The sequence below is a fragment of the Notamacropus eugenii genome, chromosome 3, assembly GCF_028372415.1.
Source record: "Notamacropus eugenii isolate mMacEug1 chromosome 3, mMacEug1.pri_v2, whole genome shotgun sequence".
Lineage (NCBI taxonomy): Eukaryota > Metazoa > Chordata > Mammalia > Diprotodontia > Macropodidae > Notamacropus > Notamacropus eugenii.
In genome coordinates, this window is record NC_092874.1 from 130,891,704 (window position 1) to 130,915,353 (window position 23,650).

The 23,650-nt window shown below is 36.4% G+C and overlaps 1 protein-coding gene across 1 annotated transcript in view; it reads left to right on the plus strand.

Moving 5' to 3' along the window:
• The window catches only part of TSPAN12 (tetraspanin 12), a 95,050-nt gene extending 87,770 nt beyond the window's left edge, over nt 1-7,280 (plus strand). Inside the window, exon 8 of the mRNA XM_072652912.1 lies at nt 5,746-7,280. Coding sequence (XP_072509013.1) covers nt 5,746-6,051 — 306 coding nt within the window. The 3' untranslated portion in view covers nt 6,052-7,280. The remainder of the gene's footprint in view (nt 1-5,745) is intronic.
• The last annotated feature ends 16,370 nt before the right edge of the window (nt 7,281-23,650 follow it).

Genomic DNA, 23,650 nt, shown 5'->3' on the forward strand with positions numbered 1-23,650 from the left:
ATTCAGGAGGACTGGGGACAAGGTGATTCCTGTGATCTCTCAGAAAGAGAATAGCCTGCAGGGAAGTGGAAGAGATTGAGAAGTGTGAGGGCATGCCACTGAAGAGTATTTCTAGGGGTAAAGACAGATGTTAAAAAGTGAGATGTGTTGGGTGTGGTCTGTGATAATTTGGCAATTGAGGCCACTTCTCTAGCATTATTAGCAGGCTGCTGGGGAGCAATTAGTACATGGGGGAAAATAGGACATGGTCCCAAATTGGAGATTTTGAAGTAAATGGAGAAAGAATGTGACTGATGGAAGAGTCCTGTGATGAGACAGCATCCTCTCTGTCTTCTATAGGAATTTGAAGTTTTCTGGAAATGAGGAGGCAAATTAGTGGCAGAAACTGATTTAATGGAAGATGTCAAGATGAGTACCTTGGAAGTTTTGATTCTATGAAGAATACAGAGAATAGAGAACTAAATTATTATAAGGGCTATGAACCAGAGAATGAGGGTCTAGAGCACATACAAAGAGAGGGTAGATAGTGAACACAGTGAAGGAGAGAGCCTCTGTGGCAAGGAGCACCAAACAAATGAAATTTTAAAAAGCTAACAGGGAGTGAGAGGAAGAGAATCAGTGGGAATAGGGTCACCCTAAAAAGATATTAAGCTAAAAATAACTGAAGAGACAACAAAACTGTATTTACAAGAGAGAGAAAAATCATAACTTGAAAAAATCCAATAAAATGAAACAAAAATGTTAGATCAGATAAGAAAACAAAGCCCTACAACCTATTGCTTAAAGAAACATATTTTGCCAAAGAATACTTAAAGTAAAACTGGGAAATGGAAAAAAAATTACTGTGAATCAAGTGCATCCATAAAAATAAGAGTTGCATTCTTGCTATTTGACAAAGCAAAATATTTTTTAAAAATAGCAATAATCAAAGAAACTGAGTTACAAGAAGACAAACAGTATCACAATAGGGACAGGAGTCTTCAATGTCCCTTCTCTTGGATCTGACTAACAAAAAGAGAAAAGAGAAAATAAGGCACTGAACAAATGACTGGTAAATTAGATCTAAAAGATTTGTATGTTTTTTTGAAGGACTATCAAAGAATATATGTATTTCTTAGCACCACTGAAATCTTTAGAAAAACTGACCATTTCATGTAATACTATGTAAATATCAAAAGACAGAGGCAATAAACAATCCTTTATGGACCACATAGCAAAAAACAGAATAGTCATTTTTTCAGTACCACAAGACAGACAAACCCAAATGAACACTTAACAATGAAACCCTAAATAATGAGTGAGTCAAAGCAAACTGATTCATAGGAGAATTCTATCAAACTTCTAAAAATAATTAATACATATGTTATGCAAATTATTCTCAAAAAATTGAGAAAGTACCCTGCCAGAATCCACAGAAATGAGAAGAAACTACAAACAAGGAATGAAACCAATAAGACAATATAATTGATGAACATTGACTCAATTTTAAAGCAAAATCCTATCAGTAAGACAACTATTTATTTTAGAAATCACTCATTGTGACCAAATGGGCTTTGTAGGTGGGATGCAAGGATGGTTCAACATTAGGAACTATACTCAACATAATCATTTAAAAAAAAACCCAAACATCCCAAAACAAATGATTATCTTAGTAGATGCAGAAAAAGCCTTTGACAAAATATGTTTATTTATGCTAAAATCCTACAAAATAAAGGCACAAAGGGACCTTTTTAATATCATAAAAAGCATCCATCAAAGTCTAAAAGCAAACATTAGTAATGGGGATAGACTAAAACCTTTTCTGATAAATAGGGAAGTAAAACAAGGATACCCAATCTCCCACTATTATTTGACATAATTCTGAAAAAAGCTACCAACAGCAATAAAACAAGAGAAAGAAATTAAAGGTATAAATATAGGTAAAGAGGAAACAAAACTTTCTTTGCTGATATGTGTACTTGGAAAATCCCAAGAAATCAGCAAAAATACTGTTTGAGAACTAATAGGTTCAGTAAAATTATAGGCTACAAAATAGAACCTCCAAAATCAGCAGCATTTCTTTATAATAACAACAAAACACAAGAAGTCATAATAGCAAGCCAACTCCCATTGCACATAACTGTGAAATACGTAAAATATCTAAGGATTGATCTATCGAAGCACCCTAAAGATATGTAGGTGCGATTACAAAGTGCCCTTTAAAGAAATAAAGAACAATTTAAATAGCTGTAGAAATTTTCAGTGCTCATGACTGAGCTATGCCAATATAGAAAATGCCAATAGTACCAAAACATCAATCAAACTACCAAGGGATACTTTGTAGAACTTGACTGAATAATAAAATTCATTTGGAAAAAACTAAATATATTGAATATGAAGAAAAATGATGAAAAGAAGTAAGCATGATGAGGGAATAGCACTTCTAGACCTTAAACTATATTATAAAACAACAGTCATTAAAACCATCTGGCAATGGTTAGAAAAAAGAGAGCTAGATCAATGGAAGTCAACAACACAATGTTTGATAAGATGAGACACGTGACTTCCCTAGGAAAGAACTCCATATTTGACAAGAACTCCTGGGAAAGCAGACTGAGACTAATGCCTTGCATTATATTCTACATTACATTCTAAATGGATACGTGAACTTAATATTCAAATTAGACCATAAAAATATGAATACAGAAGCTAATCACATACCTCTCAAGCAATAGGTAACACAAGTAGTCTTAACCCAAGAAGAATAAGTGGCACTTCTAAAAGGAGAAATAGGTAACTTCAGTTATTACTCAACTTTTGATAACTTAAAGTTATCAAACTGAAAAACTTATGCACAGATAAAATTAACGCACATATGATAGGAAGGAAAGCAGCTGATTTGGTAAAAACATTTTTTTTTTTACACAAATCTCTGTAGGCTTTGGTATTCAAGACATATAAATAATTAATCAACACATTTGAGACTAATTGGTCAAAGAATATGAACAATCTCCAAAAGAAGAATTGCTAAGTATTCACAACCATGTGAACGAATATTCCAAATCACTAATGATAAAAGAAATGCAAATCAAAACATCACTGATGTTTCACCTTTCTGCAAATTAGAGGAGGTAGGAAATGGCAGTTTTTAATGTTCTGACCTTGCAAAATATATGCATAGAGACATCTTTTTTAATATCCTGGAAAAAAGAAAAGCATCCACTAAAACCAAAAGCGAATAACATGTGCAATGAGGATACACTAGAACTTTTTCAATAAATATAGAAATAAAGCTAGAATGTCCGTTATTCCCACTATAACTCAATTGTTGTTGTTCAGTCATGTCCAACTCTTCATGACCTCATTCGGGGTTTTCTTGGCAAAGATATTAGAGTGGTTCACCATTTCCTTCTCCAGCTCACTTTCCAGATGAGGAAACTGAGGCAAACAGGGATAAGTGACTTGCCTAGGGTCACCATCTACTGCACCATCTAGCTGCCAACTGTAACTTGATATAATTCTGTAAATGCTACCAATAAGCAATAATACAAGGGAAAGAAATTAAGCACACTAATACATTGTTGGTGGAATTACAAATTTTTACTACCATTTTGGAAAACAATTTGGAATTATGCAAGTAAAGTGACTACAATTTAAAGCACTTGCATAAATTCAATTATATATTCATGACTGAAAGTCTATTTGGGGCTTATACCCCTTGATAAAAATATCTATAGAAGCAATTTTGTGATATTAGCCAACTGGAAACAATGTCAGTACCCACTGATTGAGGAATGGCTAAACACCTTATAGTGTAATGAATACAGTGGAAGTTTACTGCACCCTAAGGAATGATGAACACAGAGAAACTTGAAGAGATAGACATAAGCTGATGCAGAGTGAAGTAACTGTAGCCAAGAAAACCACACACACACAAGTTCAAAATTAATGTACCAAAATTATAAAGATCAAGCATGTAATATGAAAGTAATATGAAAGGACATCTCCAACCCCTCCCTTTCTGTGTGTATTGCGTATTGAACATGTTTTCAAACTTTTTTTAATGTATTCATTTGGTGCTTATTTTCCCCACTTTTTCTGCCTTTAAAAAATGTTTGTTGTATGTTATTGGGGCAGTGGGGGGAAGACACTGAGGAAAACTATGATGGTTTTAAAAAAGAAAAGACATAAATGCAGACTTGTTTTATTTTAAACATACAGTAACAAGATCCCTAAGAAGATAGCCCTGACTCTCATAGAATGCTTTTGCATTTGAAATGTCAGGAAAGGCCATCCATAACTCCTGGTAAAAACTAATACAAGTTTCCAAAATGTGTACTTCAACTGTTCTGGTTGCTCTTTTTTAAACGGTCTAAAGTTTTAACTCTGATTTATGATATTTAGGGCCAAAATGTGTACTAACCCTTGTTTTAGAGAAATAGGTCCCTACGCAGTAGATGATCTTAAATCCTTACCTACTATATTTTCAAGCTTGTTGCTATAACATCTTAGGCTGTCAGGAATCCCCTTCAGGGAACAGAGAACAATTGATGAAGGCTTGTCCTCCCCATACTTACCTCTACTGCTTTGGAGAAATGAAAATTAGATCCTTCACTTAGAAAGATAGGAACCTAAAGTCTTAGGGTATGAACAGACAAATAGACTTTCAGCAAACACCTGTTAAACAGGTTATTAATTAGTAGATTATTGGCTGTGAGTTAAGACCTCTCCCTCCCTATCCAGGCGGTTGTTGGACTGGGCACCTGATAAGACTGAATATGCCTGGAGGTTAAACTTGGTACAAAAAGAAGTCATTGTAAGCTAAAGCCATGTATTAATGACTTTTGTATGATCTATTGTTTAAATATATTTTATGCTCCTTTCCCTCTCCTCAGGCCTCTTTAAGAGCTTCTACAGCCACCTGAAAATAAAGGTTATTGTAAAAGTTACTGTGTGGAATGACCTATAAGAGAACACTGGCAATTCTGCCTGTGTGTATTGTTTGTTTTTTAAAGCATACTTCAGTGCATTGGTTGACATTTTGAGATTTAAAGGGATTCTAACCCTAGATTGGCATGAATTACATGGCATAGCAGTAAGCTCTTGATCAGGTTTGCATAAATAATAGCTAAGAGGGAGAATTGCCCCATTCCTCTGTTCTTAGCAGCCAGTACTGCTCAGAGCAGTAGCTCATGGCCAGTACAGTTCTCTTCCCTTAGTCTTTCCTCCAAGACACATGGCCTAATGACTAGAGCTGAGATTAGATCTCTATGCATTTGTAGCCACTTAAGTAGTAGGTTAGGAAAAGCTATGCTAGCTATTGAGAATAGTGGCAAAAGAGTATTGACCATACTTACCAGCTGCATAACAAATGCTTATTCCATTTCATACTGACAGTATAGAAGTGAAAAGACTGATTTTTTCATGTGAAAAAAAGGACAAAATGGAATTATAAACTTTGCATATGCTTATTTATGTACATGTTGTTAATATAGATGTACGCTCTTTGAAGTCTATGGTTTATTTTTTCTTTGAATCATTATTGCCCAGCAGATTGCCTGATACATAGTAACTACTTAATAAATAACTTTTTGATTGATTTCTAGTTGGCCAGAATAGTTGTCTCTAAAGTAAATGAATTTCTTAAGAGGCATGGACGTACAAACATCACTTGGCATCGTTAACTGATGCAGAATCCATGATGTCTTTAACAAGAATTGGAAGAGACATCTCAAATGATACTGACCACATCTCTTTGTTTTACAGGGTTGTGGGAAAAAAATGTACACCTTCTTGAGAGGAACCAAACAACTGCAAGTTCTAAGATTCTTGGGTATCTCTATTGGAGTTACACAAATTCTGGCAATGATTCTCACTATTACCCTGCTGTGGGCTTTGTATTATGACAGAAGAGATCCTGCGACTGATCAAATGATGTCCTTGAAGAATGACACCTCACAACACCTGTCATGTCATTCAGTAGAGCTGCTGAAACCAAGTCTGTCAAGGATCTTTGAACACACCACCATGGCAAACAGCTTTAATACACACTTTGAAATGGAGGAACTGTAGATAATGCAAGAGGATGAGGCCACAAAATTTTTGGATTGGACTTGTGATATTTTTTTTGAGCAATCCTTTGAGCAATTTTGAACAATCCTTTGTTCATGTTTATGAAATATCTCCATTAAAGAATACTCGAAGACTTGATTTTCTGCTTCCTAAACCAAATAGAAAATGATCTCATATCATAATAGAAGTACCAACTGGCTGTGCGGTTAAAAAGCAGAAACAAAAAGCACCTCCTGTATAGCGTTGGGGGGCGGGGCAGAAATAACATTGGCCTTTTAGATCATATCATGCAAGATTTTTATTGTTTGTAGATATAGTTATGTTTGGGAGTTAACTATGGTAAATTTGACTTACATCCACAGGCTATTTAGATTAAAAAGCACTGATTGATTAATTACTAATATAGGAAGGTAGACAGTACTAATGATCCATACTCTTTGATGGTGAATTATTTTGAAGGTGTTGAAAAGATTTTACAGAAGAAAATTTTGTGTTGCTTACCAATTAAATGTGACTTTCTTTAAAGTTTCTAAAATGAATTTTACCACTTAAAAAAAAAACTAACCCAATGTCTTAAAACTAATCAGGGATATTTGTGTAAATGATTGTTTTTTTTGTGTTAAGTCTGTATATTTTAGTAGATTTCACCTAATAAATGTTAAAACAATTGTGAAAAGGACAACATTGCCTTTGCACAGCACCTTTATTTTTAGCCTTTTCTATAAGATGATTTTAAAAATTCTGCCCTATATTTTATAACTATTAAATATCACTATGTTTGGAAAGTCACCAGTGTGATAAATAGGTATCATTATTTTTCAGACTATGGTCCTGTCACTAGAAAATTTTTAACAAGGCAGTTTCTACTTAACTGAGTTTATACTGTATGACTTGAGAGCTGTACCTTTCCAAACTGTGGCTCTACATGAAACCAGCACATTTTCAAATGCTTATTACTGTCCTCAAACAGTCTGTAGAATATACTATTCTTATTAACCAGTGACATGCCTGGGGTATAATTTCAATAAATTAAATATTGTTGGATTAGAGGTTTGTTTTTTTTTTTTTTTGCTATATTACTTCAATTAAGACACTGGGGTTACACAAATTATGAGATTTCTACAAAAGTTAGAATATATTTATTTGAAATGGGAAAAGTGCATTTTACTGTATTTTGTGTACTATGTTCAATGGAATATTTGAAAGAAAATAAAACAAGTTTCAATAAACCTTTTGTAAAGAATGGTAATTTCTGTCTCCCTATTCTTATTAATATCATTCTTACAATTTTGTTGGAATAAATCCTGGAGAAAATATACAAGAGGAAGAAAAATGATAGCTTTTCCAAAGCCTGAGAATACCTTTTAAGAATGTGTACCTTTATTCAGAAAAATTCAAAAGGAACTTAAAGATGTCTATTTACTTTCAAGCATAACTTTCATTAATCTTGTATTTTTTTTTTAAAGACACAATTCAAGGAAAGCTAAATTGACCTTACCTTTAAAATTTTAGCTCCTCATGCTTTTCATATTCTGGTTAATTTTTCAGATTTCTATTTTTCTCCTTCAAAATTCCAAAAGGTTCTTGATTTCTTCAAAATGAGTATGTACTCCACAGATGCAGATTATAACCCCTACATGACATTTAGTAGAAAGGAGAAGCCAAGTACATCCTGAAGACAGGAGAGGAAAGCAGTCTCAAGAGTTTCCCAGACTGGCTAAAAGAACCGTCCAGAGAAAAAGTAGGAGAACAAAGAATAGCCCTGGGACAGGAGTCCATAAGACCTGAGTTCAAGTGTGACCTCAGATACTTACTGGCTGTGTGACCCTGGGCAAGTCACTTCATCCTGTTAGCCTCCTGCAATGGGCTGGAAAAGGAAATGGCAAACCATTAAATTCCAAATGAATTCTTGAAGAATTGGATACTACTGAAGCAACTAAACAACAACACAAAGCTAGAATCAAATATTGTTTTATAAATGAACTTAGTTTAAAAAAAAACCAGATTTTGCGGCAGATTTTTTTAAAGGGCACTAACAACAGTAGCAACCTGAAGTAACAGATCTGTCAGAATTTTTAGAGATCAAACAAAATTCGATAAAGCTCAATAAGTTCATATTTTGATACTTTGCAAAAAAAAAAAGTGTTAACCAGGGCTCTGAGGATTTTAAGGTATGGGGGAATTAGGGAGGACGAGTTCATATACACACAGGAAAAAGGGGGGAAGTGTTTCATAAATAAGAGTGAGTCAACCTACAATATGCTTAAATCTCCATTGAGAATCACTTGTTTCTAGTTTAGAAATCAAAATTCAAGATAATTTTTTTTAAACACAGTTACTGATTAATTTCCTGTGAGCTGTTTATTTTTAGGCCTGCAGAGTTTTGTTCTTTGCTCTCTGAAGTCACGATACCTGAGGTAAAAAGGCTAAGAACTAAATCCTCTAACTCCAAGAGCAGGCACCTGCAACTTCTAGGGGCTGTAAATCCTATCATTTCTTTCCTAGGCATCTTCTCTTTCAGTCGGAACTGGGAATTTCATAGTATGAAATTCTAAAGCTGTGAAAGAAGAGTTCCTAGACAGGACAGGACAGGACATATTTATTGTTTCTCTTTGTATTTCAAACAGAATCACAAACAAGGAACCTGTCCCCAAATTCCTTCAAGGTGCTAGGTATTAGGGATAGAGCAGGAGAATCAAGAAGATGAGCTCAAACCCTGACTACCTCAGTTTCTAGCTATGTGGCCCTGGGTAAGTCACTTAAATCCTCTGAGTCCCCATTTGCTCATCTGCAAAATGAGCAGGTGAGACTTGTCAGTCTAGAAGGTCCCTTCCAGCTCAGAATCTGTGATCCAATGATCCAACTCCTCCCCCATCCCCACAGGGCCAACACCTTAATGCAGGTCCCCATGACTTCTCTTCTGGAATATTGTTCTCTTAATTGATTTTTGTTTTGTTTTCTTTGCTTCTGCTTTCTCTCCTCTTCAAAATATCTGCTTAAAATTCCTGTGGCACAAGTCTGACTATATTATTCAACTGCTCAAATCCTTACAATGGCTCCCCATTACCTCTGAATATAAAATATAAATTTCTTATCCTGGCATTTAAGGCCCTCCATAGTCTGACTTCAACACACTTTGCCAGCCTTATTCTTCACTGCTTGATTTCATGCACTCTGTATTCCAGTCAAACTAGGCTACTAGCTGTTCTTCATATTCAATACTCCATCTACCACTTTCGTGCTGTCCCCTTAATGCTTAGAATGCAGTGTCTTCTGGATTCCTTTTACAGTGACCACAGACATCTCTTTACATCAGTTTTTGTACTGTATCCTTAAAGGGGTGGGCAACCTACAGCTTTGAGGCTGCATGTAGCCTTCTAGGTCCTCAGGTGCCACTTTTTGACTGAGCCCAAGTTTTATAGAGCAAATCATTTTATTAAGGGGATTTGTTCTGTGAAGTTTGGATTCAGTAAAAAGGCGAAACTTGAGGTCCTAGAGGGCCACATGTGGCCTTGAGGTTTCCCACACCTGTTCTAGGAAGATGTACCAGAGGATAAGAATTGCTCTTGTAACATCTCATAATACTTTGCTCATAGTGACTAATAAATGTTTGATGAACTGTACTCTTCCTCCCAGAATACTTATCCTTCAAGTCTCAGATCAAGTGCCACTTCACCATGAAGTCTTCGCTGATTTCCCCCACCACCACCACAGTTATTAGTGCTTACTCCCTCCTCATACAACCTTGAATATATTTATGTATACATCCATCATTTCATTACAGTAGAATATAAGTACCTTGAGGGGAAGGAACTGTTTCATTCTTGGTCTTTTTTGTCTCTGTATCACCAGAGACCTGCCAGACTACTTGCATATATAGTAAGCACTTTGAAAATGTGGATTAAATTGATCCCAGAGATTATATAGTACAGAGGTTTCTAACCTTTTTGTGCCATGAATCCCTATGGCAGTCTGGCTGAAACCTATAGACCTATTCTCAGAATCATGTTGTTTTGTTTTTTTTTTTAAATAAAATACATAGGCTTTCAAAGGAAATCAATTATATTTTAAAGGGATGAGAAACGGGGTGGAGACAAGATGGTGGAGAAAAAGGATGGACTCACTGCAGCCTTCTCAAATTTCCTTCTGAAAAAACTTTAAATAATATTTCAAAACAAATTCTGGAACAGCAAAACTCACATAAGGATGGAAAAGAAGAAAACTTAGGTCAGCAGGCAAGATCTGTTGCATTGGGTGAGACTGGGGTGCATTCCATTGGGGGCTGTGCCCCTGCAAACCTGCAGTGAGCCTTGGGGGTAACTGCATCAATGGTGGCAGAGGTGGCTTCTGGAGCCCTCAGCCCACAGGCATTAAGTGAGGGAAGTCAGACAACTGATAAGAAGAATCTTACAAGGGTCCCTTTACTGTCACTAGGTTCAGGACTCTGTTGTATTGACCATATGCTGGTTAGGGACCAAGTCCTGGGTCAAAATCCCAGGGCATGGAGGAGCACTAGCACACTAGAACTTGTGGCTGCATGGGAGCAGGGACCCTGGTCGCAGTTCCAGGGCAGAAAAGAGTGCTTGTGGTCATTCACACATCAGAGCATAGGCCAGGAGAGGAGGAAAGACACATTTTTCCCAGATCATACCTTTTGGAAGAACTGAAAACTTTACAGACACCCAGAACTAGTTCTGAGAGTAGCAGTAAGAGAGATCTGAAGCTTGGAACAGTGACCCCTCTACCCTGTCCATTCGGGGAGCAGAATAGAAAATTTCACTTTCAAATACAAGACTCAAGAGAAGCATAAAATGGTGAATGAGAAAGAGAAATCACATGGGATCAATAAGGTTAAACTGTTTATATTCCTACATGAGAAGATGATAACTTGTAACTCTAAGAATTTTGTCATTATTAGGGTAGTTAGAAGGAGTATACATAGAGGATAGGTGTGTGTTCGTCCTTCGTTGCCAGGAGACCATGCCATCAGAGAATAATGGCATGACTTGTACTTGACTTTGTTTTGAGTGAGGGAGTGCTGTTCAGGTCACCAGCCTCACTTCTCCTCCAGAGCCATCTGAATCCAGTGACCAGATATTCATCAGGATGACTGGAGATTACCCAGGATGAGGCAAAGGGGGTTAAGTGACTTGCCCAAGGTCACACAGCTAGTGAGTGTCAAGTGTCTGAGGTGAGATTTGAACTCAGGTCCTCCTGACTCCTGTACTGGTGATCTATACACTGAACCATCTAACTGATTTGGGGGTGGGGAATGCTTAAATATTACTCTCATAAGACTTGACTCAATGAGGGAATAGCATACACTCAGTTAGGTATAGAAATCTATCTATCTTACCTACAGGAAAGTAGGAAAGAAAGGGGATAAGAGAAGTGGGCAAGGCTGGTAGAAGGGAGGGCAGGTTGGGGGAGGCAGTATTCAGAAGCAAAACATTTTTGAGAATGGAAAGGGTGAAAGGAGAGAGAAAATAGGATAAATAGAGGGGAAAATAGGATGGAAGGAAATGTACAATTAGGAGTCATAACTGAAAAAATATGCAGTAAGTTTCTCTGATAAAGGTTTTATTTCTCAAATATATAGAGAACTGAATCAAATTTATAGGAACACATGCCATTCCCCAATTGATAAATGATCAAAGGATATGAACAGACAGTTTTCAAATAAGGTTAATCAAAGCTATCTGTAGTCATGTGAAAAATTGTTCTAAATAACTATTTATTAGAGAAATGCAAATTAAAACAATTCTGAGGTACTGCTCCATACTTATCAGATTGACTAATATGACAGAAAAGGAAAATAACAAATATTGAAGGGGATGTGGGAAATTGAGACACTAATGCATTGTTTGGTGGAGTTGTGAACTGATTCAATCATTTTGGAGAGCAATTTGGAACTATGCCCAAAGGGCTCTAAAAGCATGCATAACTTTTAATCCAGCAATAGTACCACTAGATGATCTGTATACTAAGGAGATTTTTTTTTTTTTAAGATAATGACTTATATGTGCACAAATACTTACAGCATCTGTTTAAGTAGAGGCAACGAACTGGAAATTGAGGGAATGCCCATCAACTGGGGAATGGCTGAACAAGTTGTGGTATATGATTGTGATGGAATACTATTGTATTATAACAAATGATGAGCAGGATGCTTTCAGAAAAACCTGAAAAAACTTACAAGAACTGATGCAAAGCGAAATGAGAAGAACAAAGAGAACATTGTACACAGTAAAAGCAATGTTGTACAATGATCAACTGTGAATGACTTAGCTGTTTTCTGCAATTCAACAATTCAAGACAATTCCTAAGGACTTATGATGAAAAATCATATCCATCTTCAGAGAAAGAACTGATGAAGTCTGAATGCATATGGAAGCATACTTTTTTTAAACTTTATTTTTTATTTCTTTTTTGGTTTTTGGTCTGTTTTCTTTCACAACATAATATAGAAATGTTTTGCATGACTACACATATATAACCTATATCAAATTGCTTGCCTTCTCCCTGAGGAGGGAGGGAGAGAATCTAGAACTCAAAATTTTTTTTTGTTTTTTTTTATTTTGTAATGTTTAACAATCACTGCCATACAATTGTGATTTTATCCCCCCCACATACCCCCCACTCCCCCCTCCCTCCCCACGACTGCATACAATTCTGTATAGATTCTACATATACTTTCCTATTGAGTATATTTTCACTATAGTCATGCTATGTAGTCAGACTAAGATAAATGAAAGAATCCGTATAACAAATCAGAACATGATACACAAACAGATACACATACACAAACATGATCTGCTACATTATGTGAGTGACTTCCATATTTCTCTCTCTGAGTGTGGAAGGCATTTTGCCTTGAGGTCCACCATTGGGATCTTTTTTTTTTTTTTTCAGAAGTTCTTGTGTTATTACAAAAATCTAAGTCTACCAGAAAAAACTCTCACACACTGTGGTTGTTGCTGTGCATAAAGTTCTCCTGGTTCTGCTCCTTTCACTCAGCATCAGAGTGAAGGACTTACATATAAGTCCTTCCAGGCCTCTCTGAAGTCTTCTTGTTCATCATTTCTTACGGCACAATAGTACTCCATTACATTCATATACCATAATTTATTCAGCCATTCCCCAATTGATGGACATCCCCTTGACTTCCAGTTTTTGGCAACTACATAGAGTGCTGCTATAAATATTTTTGTACATGTGGGACCCTTTCCCATTTTTATGATCTCTTGGGGATATAGTCCTAGTAGCGATATTGCTGGGTCAAAGGGTATGCACATTTTTGTAGCCCTTTGGGCATAGTTCCAAATTGCTCTCCAGAATGGTTGGATGCGCTCACAGCTCCACCAACAATGAATTAGTGTTCCAACTCTCCCACATCCTCTCCAGCATTTATCATTTTCTTGTTCTGTCATGTTTGCCAATCTTATAGGTGTGATGTGGTACCTCAGAGTTGTTTTGATTTGCATCTCTCTAACCAATAGTGATTTAGAGCATTTTTTCATATGATTATAGATAGCTTTAATTTCTTCCTCTGAAAATTGCCTGTTCATATCCTTTGACCATTTATCAATTGGGGAATGACTTGTATGATTATACATTTGGGTCAGTTCTCTATATATTCTAGAAATGAGGCCTTTATTCCCGAGCTTAGCTGTAAAAATTTTTTCCCAATTTACTACATCCCTCCAGATTTTGGTTGCATTGGGTTTGGTTGTGCAAAAACTTCTCAGTTTAATGTACTCAAAGTTATCCATTTTGCATTTCATAATGCATTCTATCTCTCTTTTAGTAAAGAATTCTTCCCTTCTCCATAGATCTGATAAATACACTATTCCTTGCTTCTCCAGTTTATTCATGGTATCAATCTTTATACCTAAATCATGTACCCATTTAGACTTTATTCTTGTGTACGGTGTCAGGTATGGGTCTATGCCTAATTTCCGCCACACTGTTATCCAGTTTTCCCAGCAATTTTTGTCAAACAATGAGTTCTTATCCCAGAAGCTGGGGTCCTTGGGTTTATCAAACAGAAGGTTGCTATATTCCTTGCCTACTGCATCTTGAGTGCCAAGTCTATTCCACTTGTCTACCTCTCTGTTTCTTAGCCAATACCAAGTGGTTTTGATAATTGCTGCTTTATAGTACAGTTTGAGGTCTGGTAGCGCTAGGCCACCTTCCCAAGCATTTCTTTTCATTAGTCCCTTTGATATTCTGGACCTTTTGTTTTTCCAAATGAATTTTGATATTATTTTATCCAGCTCTAGAAAGTAATTGTCTGATAGTTTAATTGGTATGGCACTAAATAAGTATATTAATTTGGGTAGAATTGTCATTTTTATTATATTAGCACGGCCTACCCATGAGCAACTAATGTTTTTCCACTTACTTGAATCTGACTTTATTTGTGCAAAAAGTGTCTTGTAATTGTGTTCATATAGTCCCTGGGTTTGTTTTGGCAGGTAGACTCCTAAGTATTTTATACTGTCTACCCTAACTTTAAATGGGATTTCTCTTTCTATCTCTTGCTGTTGGACTTTGTTGCTAATATATAGGAATGAAGAAGATTTGTGTGGGTTTATTTTGTACCCTGCAACTTTGCCAAAGTTGTTTATTAATTCAAGTAATTTTTTACTTGAATCTCTGGGATTCTCTAGGTAAATCATCATATCATCTGCAAAGAGTGATAACTTAGTTTCTTCTTTGGCTATTCTAATTCCTTGAATATCTTTATCTTGTCTAATTGCTACAGCTAACATTTCTAGTACCATATTGAATAATAGTGGTGATAATGGACAACCTTGTTTCACCCCTGATCTTATTGGGAATGCATCTAGCTTATCCCCATTGCATATAATGCTTGCTGAAGGTTTTAGATAGATACTGCTTATTATTTTATGGAAAGTTCCCTTTATTCCTACGTTCTCCAGTGTTTTTAGTAGGAATGGGTGTTGTATTTTGTCAAAAGCTTTTTCTGCATCTATTGAGATAATCATGTGGTTTTTGTTAGCTTTGTTGTTGATGTGATCGATAATGCTAATAGTTTTCCTAATATTGAACCAGCCCTGTAGTCCTGGTATGAATCCTACCTGATCATAATGTATTAATCTCGTGATAAGATGCTGTATTCGTTTTGCTAAAATCTTATTTAAAATTTTTGCATCTATATTCATTAGGGAAATTGGTCTATAATTTTCTTTTTCTGTTTTGTCTCTTCCTGGTTTGGGTATCAAAACCATATTTGTATCATAGAAAGAATTTGGGAGGACTCCTTCTTCCCCAATTTTCAAGAATAGTGTATGTAGTATTGGAATTAACTGTTCTTTAAATGTTTGATAGAATTCACTTGTGAATCCATCTGGCCCTGGAGATTTTTTCCTACGGAGTTCATTGATGGCTTGTTCAATTTCTTTTTCTGAGATGGGGTTGTTTAAGTATTCAACTTCCTCTTCTGTTTATCTGGGCAATTTGTATTTTTTAAAATATTCATCCATCTCGTTCAGATTGTCGAATTTGTGGGCATAAAGTTGGGCAAAGTAGTTTCTAATTATTGTTTTAATTTCCTCCTCATTGGAGGTGAGTTCACCCCTTTCATTTTTAATGTTAGTAATTTGGTTTTCTTCTTTCTTTTTTTTGATCAGATTAACCAAAGGTTTATCAATTTTATTAGTTTTTTCATAAAACCAACTATTGGTTTTATTTATTAATTCAATAGTTTTCTTTATTTCAATTTTATTAATCTCTCCTTTGGTTTTCAGTATTTCTAATTTGGTATTTACTTGGGGATTTTCAATTTGTTCTTTTTCTGAACTCAAAATTTTTAAAACGAATGTAAAAAAAATTGGTTTTACATGTAGAGGAAAAATAAAATAAATATATTTGAGGGATGAGACAAAGATGAAATAATGTTTGTCTCTAGAGTCAATAGGGAACCACTGAGAAGGCAGAGGCATGGTCACACCTTCTCTTTAGGAAACTCACTTTGGCAATTATATGGAGCATGTACTAGAGAAGGGAGAATAATTAAGGGCCTGTAGCATTAGTCCAAGTACTGAACACATATGGTGTCTGGGAGAATAGAGAGAAGGGGACAAATGTGAGAGATGGCAAGGTAGAAATAATAGATTTGACAACTGAGTATGTGCAGGATGAGGGAGATTGAGGAGTAAACGATGACAACAAGGTTATAGATTTGGGACTCTAGAAGAATGCTAGTGCTCAGATGGAATTCAAGAATTTTGAAGAGGGCTTCAAAAGGTTAAAATTTGCATTACTAAGAGAGGTGAGCAAGAGTAGGGGTAGATATAAGCATAGGTATAATTGTACTGGAGTCAGGCTCTATGATGAATCAAATGTGGGAAAGGTGGGATTCAGCACACCTTCCCACCTTCTCATTGGATGACTCCCTTGGGGTCAGGCCCTGCCAATTTGGAGACTACCAGCCAAGACTGTTGGTTCACAACCTATGGGCTACAGCTGCCAGGAGTTTCAGAGTTGTTGCAAGAGTTTCAAAAATCTATAACTACAGCAAGTATTTTCATTTAAAAATCAATTTGCCTACAATAATATATGCAGTGTGAATAATGGATTTTGTGTCTACAGGCTTTCATTATTGATGCATCATTTGTGCCTAATAGGGCTAAAGTTATTTAAAAGTAATCTTCATGCAGGAAGTACTTGGCTTAGTTCTGGCCACATTTGTCCTAAGTATCCTCTGCTGTCTAACTCAAGCTGAGAGGTAGCTGAAGTTTTTCCCTCCCCACAATGTGGTGAAAGTAGAATTTCTGTGCTTGTAGTTTAGAAATTTCAATACTGAAGCAAGTTGGATATGGTACCAGATTTAAGGTGCAAAGTTGCATTGCTTTAAACTAGGTTTCAAATCCCTGAAAGCCATGAGACAGTTCCAGCCAGCTCGTTAAATGACTTAGTACAGTAAGTGAATCTAGCTTCTATGAACTGAAGAAAGGTTTTGTGCATGTGCATTCACATGTGGGCACACTCATGCACGCGCACACACACACACACACACACACACACACACACACACACACACACACAAGCTCTTTTTTCAAATATACCTGCTGTTGTGTTTAACAAGGAAGGGAGCATTTATAAGCAACTACTGTGGGCTCAGCACTTTACAATATCTCATTTGATCCTCTCAACAATAAGTGCTATTATTAGCCCCATTTTACATAACAGGAAAGTGAGGCAAACAAGAATTAAAGTGACTTGCCCAAGATCATACTTGTATGTGTCTAAGGCCAGATTTAAAGTCAATTCTTCTGACTCTAGGCCCAAAAAGTCTATCTACTTTATCACCTGTCTCCAAATTTCATATTAATAAAATCTAAAAATTTGTGTTACCAAATTCATGGTAGCTTTTTGTCATCATCATAATAGTTGACCTTTCTATAATGCTTCTGATGTGCCAGGCATTGTCCTGAGCACTTTAGAATTATCAGTTCATTTGATCCTCACAATGAAATGGGGAGGTAGGTGCTGTTATTCTGTGCTTTTCATTCATTTCCCATCTGGCTTCACTCTTTTGGATTTAATCCTGCATCCAGAAACCTTATCTTCCTGAGAGATTGCATCAACCCTGCAATTCACAGTTCATTGGTACCCCTGCCCTGGGATTCCTCCCCTCCTTCTTCTAACAGGAGAGACTGGAGGGTAGAAAGCAGAAAGCTCCTGCCAGAACCTCCACCTAAGAAGGAAGCCAAGGCCAGGGATATCTTCCTTTTCTACAAGGCTGCATTTAGATTTCATCATGCCCCTAAGGTAGGTACCTTGCTGCATTCGCCTCCACCCCCCATTCCTTTTCACTTCTGTTGAGCTCCTTGAGGGTAGGAACTGTCCTTTTGCCTTTCTTTGTATCACCAGGACTTTAGCACAGTACCTGGCACATGGTAAGTGCTTAATAACTGTTTATTGACTGCATATAAATACTGCAATTTTGATCATGTGTTTAGGTTAGAAAGGGGTCTTTCGATCATAGATTTAGCCCACATTTCTCAGATTTCAAAAAAGGCTTTTTTAAATGTGTTGAAACCCACGTAGGCTGTGGCTAAAATGTTCTAATCTATTCCAACCTTGTAACCTTGTCAAAAAAGGGTATATAGTCAGTATGGCATGAGCTACCTGTTCTTGATGAACCCATGTAACTCTTAGTGATCACCCCTTCCATTTTCTGTTCAGAAATTATCCTTTAATAATATACCGTAAATTTAGGGCAGGAATTAAAGTCAAGCATACAAGGAATAGTTGGAAGGCTCCACTTTTCCTCTTTTTTTTAAAAATCAGAACAACTTCTACATTCCCATATTTTACTCATTCATTTATTCATTCATTCGTTCATCCTATGTAATAGAAAGCTCTGATGAGGAAAAGCAGATTTAAAGATAGTACCTGCTCTCAAAGACCCTACATTCCATTCATTGAGGGTAGTTAAACCATAGAAACACATAAATAAATACAATGTAATCAAGGACCTGGGCAAATCATTTCTGTTTGCCTTAGTTCCTCATCTGTAAGATGAGCTGGAGAAGAAAATGGCAAACCATTCCAGTATCTTTACCAAGAAAATCCCAAATGGGGTCACTCAGAGTCAGACACAACTGAACGATTAGAGGAAGGATTGAGCACCAATGACTATGCAGATCAGGAAAGGTTTCATCAAGAAATGGCACTCAAGTTGAGCCATCAAGGAAACTAAGGATTCTAAGAGTAGAAAAGAGACAGGTGTATATTCTAGGTATTATATACCTATACAAAGGCATGGAGGTGGGAGACAAATACCAAGTTTAAGGAACTACAAATAGGCCAGTTAGGCTGGAATGGAGAATTTGTGAACGAGAGAACAGGGAGCAAAGCCCTGAAAGGTAATCTAGAGTCTGTGAGAGACTTTAAAGGCTCAAGTGAAAAGTTGGAATTTTATCCTAGAGAGCCACTAAAGAAAGTTTCTTTATCAGGGGAGTGCCATGGTCAGACATTGCTTTAAGAAAATTAAACTGCGTACATAATTAATTTAATTGGAGAATGAAAAGACTGAAAGCAGGGAATATAATTAGGATGTTGTTGCGGTAGTTCAGGAAAGAGCCTATAAGGGCCTGAACTAGGGTGATGGCTGTGTGAATGGTGGTGTTTGTCCTTTGTTCTAGAAGAGGAACTTGACATCAGGAAGATGATGCCCTGACTTGCAGGTGAATTGGATTTAAGCGAGGAAGGGCTCTTCAAGGTCGCCAGTCTCACTTTATCCTCAAGAGCCATCTGGGTCCAGTGGCAAGATATAGATCAGGATGACTGGAGATGGGCCCTGGTTGTGTGGGCAGAAAAGAGACAAATTAACAGAGAAGATATTTCTGCACATGAGAGGGAGGGGAGAGAAAAAAATGGAGACGGGAAGGGAGAGAGGAGGAGGAGGAAGAGGAGATAGAGGGAGAGAGAGAGAAAAGACAGAGGGAGGGAAATGAGAGAGAGAGAGAGAGAAGGAATAGGATGAGGAAGAGAGAGGGAGAGAGAAAAAGGGAATATAAAGTATCCTATATGTGTCTTATGTACACCTGTGAAGAATCTGAGAGCCTTTTCTTGACTTACTTATCTTTTTTAAGTGGTCTCCAACTTTTCCTTTCTTGTCTGCCTTTCATAATCTATTATAGAAACGCAGTCCTTCCCTTGTTAAAAAAAGAAGGAAAAAAAAGGTTAATTTCTTTTTGTTTGAATAATGAAACTCTACTTCCAAGTCACCAAATCCCATCAATCCTTTCTTTGCAACATTTCTTACACTAAGCCATTCCCATTACCTATAGTTTAGTCTCCGCCCTCTTCATCTCATGCCTAGGTTATTGTAATAGATTTCTAACTGACCTCCTGGCCTCTTATGATTTTGTCTTTTCCATTATGTCCTGCATACCATTTCAAGATAAATCTTCTAAAGTGCTATTATATGTCCTCAGTGCTGTTAGGTCAGCTTTCAGTGTAGAGCTAGGCAGCATAAGAACAAGATAAAATCCAAAGTCATTAGACTGTTATCAAAATCCCTCCACAGTCTCTGGCATATAGTAGGTAATTAATACATGTTTGTTGAATTGCAATAAGTCTTACTCAAACTACCTTTCTTCCATTATATCCTAGGACTTTTAACAAAGATAGAAGCAGTACTTCAATTCTCAAATGTGGCCCTTGTACTCCTAGAATTACCGAATACCTTTTCAGGGGGTCTGCAAGGTCAAAACCATTTTCACGATACTTTAAATCATTTTTCAATTGTGTCCAACTCTCCATGACCCAATTTTGTTATTGTTGTTGTTTTGGCAGAGATACTGAAATGATTTGCCATTTCCTCTTCAGCTCATTTTCCAGATGAGAGACTGAGGCAAACAGGGTTAAGTGAATCGCACATGGTCACACAGCTAATGTCTGAGGCTAGATCTGAACTCAGGAAGAGGAGCCTTTCTGGTTCCAAAGCCCAGTGCTCTATCTACTGTGCCACCTAGCTGCTCCTTTTCATAATAATATCAACTTGTTATTTGACTATTAAAATACTCCTCCAATTTCCAACTACATATTTTTGTGACATCAGATATTTTCATATACTTCAACCAGAAAAAAAATATTACAACAAATGAACCACAGAAGCCAATAAGAGAATGCAGTTTTCTTCCCCTAAGACAAATATTGTAAAAGTTTGTCACATAAAGCCACAATTCACTTATTTTAAAAAACATATAATTATTTTCATCAAAATATGCTTTGTTAATATGCAATGGGTTCATTTTAAAATAAACTAACAAATTATTTTAAAATTTTGTGTTTAAATTTTGAAAACAGTAAAATAGGTGTAACCTACATAAATAAAAGTTCTGTAGGGTTCTCAATAATTTTTAAGCATACAAAACTATCTGAATACATGCTAAAGTATGCTATTTTTCATTTTCTTTTTTGTTTGAGTCTACTTGCACAAAATGATTAATATAGAAATGTTTTGCATGATTGCGTACACATGTAACCTATATCAAATTGCTTACTCTGGACTGGAATAGGGAGGGAGGAAGGGAAAGAATTTGGAACTCAGAACTTTTAAAAAATGTTAAAAATTGTTTTTACATGTAATTGGGGGAAAATAAAATATTATTTTAAGTAAGAGTATGCAACTGTCCTCAAAATTTTTAAAGGATGTAAAGAGAACATAAAGTTTAATAATGCTTGCATAGTGCATAGAAAGCCGGCCGGATTTACATTCCATTGCTGATTGATACATAACCTCTCAAAGATCTAAGCAACTACCTAATACTTTAACTTGCAGAAAAAGAACTCATCTGCATTTGTTAAGGGAATTTTCTTACTTGTACCTCGGTTCCAATCACCAATCCACAATAACAACTAACTCTAAACATCAATACTCTGCTCCAGCAAGATTTGTCTACTCTGTTGCCTAAATTATTCTGTATAATCCTGGCTCTGAGCTTTGTCTCAGTCTATTAGACGCTTCTCAAAAAACCTCCTCCATTTATCTTTCTTTCATATCCTTCTGTTCCCTCTACATCTATTAATGACCACTTCAAGTCCTATCTCTTTCATTGTCATCCTTGGTCATTCCACAGTGACTTTTTCTCGTATGATCTAATAGTCTTTGATATTTACATAATACATTTGACATCTATGTATACCTTATAATGTTATTTGATTTTTTCACCGCATTTGTCTTGTCACTCTACTAAAAGGTAAGCTCCTCAAGGATAACCACAGAATCAAAGAATTTGAGAGTTGGAAGAGACCTCAGTGGCCATCTAGCCTAACCTATGTGTGAAAGGAATCCCTACTACAACATACCCAATAAATTGTCATCTAGCTTCTGCTTGAAAGTCTCCAAGGAGGAGGAATTCATTAGTCAGTTGGCCATAGGCCATGCGTTTTCAACGCAACTTCTATATAACTATTCCTCCTCTATCTTATATATGTGAAGACTTTTTGTACCCAAATACAAGACTTTTATATTTACTTCTATTGAAATTTATCTTATTAGAATCAGCCTAATAGCTATCCCTTCCAGATCTGAGATAGAGGAAGGGAGACTGGACCCTTGTGAGAATGGTAAAGAATTGAACAGGGTAACAGACTGAGAAGTAAGGGGACAGCAACACCCTCAGAGTCTAAAAACAATTTTGAAACGTTTCTGAAGAAGAGAGGGCAATAAACATTTAATAAGTTCATCCCCCATAAATTTGAGTGGTATACCATTTAAACTTTTTCTAAGACATTGATAAAAATGGTAAATAGTGAAGGACCAATCACTGAAGACCTCCTCTCACACTGACATTGAACCATTAATACCTACGCTTTGAGTCTTGCTATGGGACCAGTTCTCAATCAGTCTGATTGTGGTATCTATGAATCCATATCCTTCTATCTTTTGCACAAGAATAGCATGAGATACCTTATAAAAATCTTTCCTAAAAAATAGGTAGGGCCATCTCCAGTCATCCTGATTTATATCTGGCCACTGGACCCAGATGAATTCAGAGGAGAAAGTGAGACTGACGACTTTGCACAGCCCTCCCTCGCTTAAATCCAATTCACTTGCAAGTCTGGGTATTATCTTCCTGATATTATGGTCTATGGAGAACAAAGGACAAACCACAACAACTAGAATATAAGTAAACCATATCCACAACATTTCATTTATCTACTAAATTAGTAATCCCATCAAAAAAATGAAATGAGGTTAGTCTGGCTGAAATGCTGGATCTTACTCCTTTATGGCTACCCTCTAGGGGATCTAACTTGGGGGATGTCTATGGTCTACTCCCTCTTCCAATCACTGTAGCTGACAATGCTTTTGATTAGATTTGCAAATCACTTGGCATCATGATGACTTCACATGATTTAGTAGCCTTTGTTAGCTGTGCTTCGTCTGTCTAGGAATTATCTCTGAATGTGCATAAACTATACTGCAGAAATCCAAATCTCATTCTCAGACACCATTTTCATAGCCAGATGTTCACTTTCCAAAAAAAACTTCTATTCACCCCATTTTCTTCAATGGGTAGCAGAGATGAAAACACAACCTGTGTATGCTTATAGTTTTCAGTTTCTTGCCCAAGACGTCATAAACACTTGAAATACTTTTATGTTCCTTCTGGAACTCCATCTTAGCACGATGATTTAGGTGGCTTTACTGTTCCATTGTTTAGAGGACATGCAACTTCTTTCCTTCCTGAGCTCCTCTACATCAGGAATTGTTTTTGGTCTGTCTTTGTATCCCCACTGCTTTACACAATGCCTGGCATGTGGTACATCGGCACTTCTTATATGTTTATTGTCTCAAATCTGTTTTTAAGCCTTAACTGTGCTTCTGTCCCCTCTCTTCTCTCTCTTCTCTTTCTCCTGCATTGTCCCATTCTTTATCATCCTGAAAAGGGGTAAGTCTCCCTTTCTCTTTTTCCCTTTCCCTCATGTTAAAGCCTCATTGTTTAAGAATATTTCATTCTCCCTTACACTTGGCAAGGTATTCTTTAATTTCTTTCACATCTTTCATGAGAGAGATCAGCCTGCACTTGGAACACAGATACTAGTATCTTGG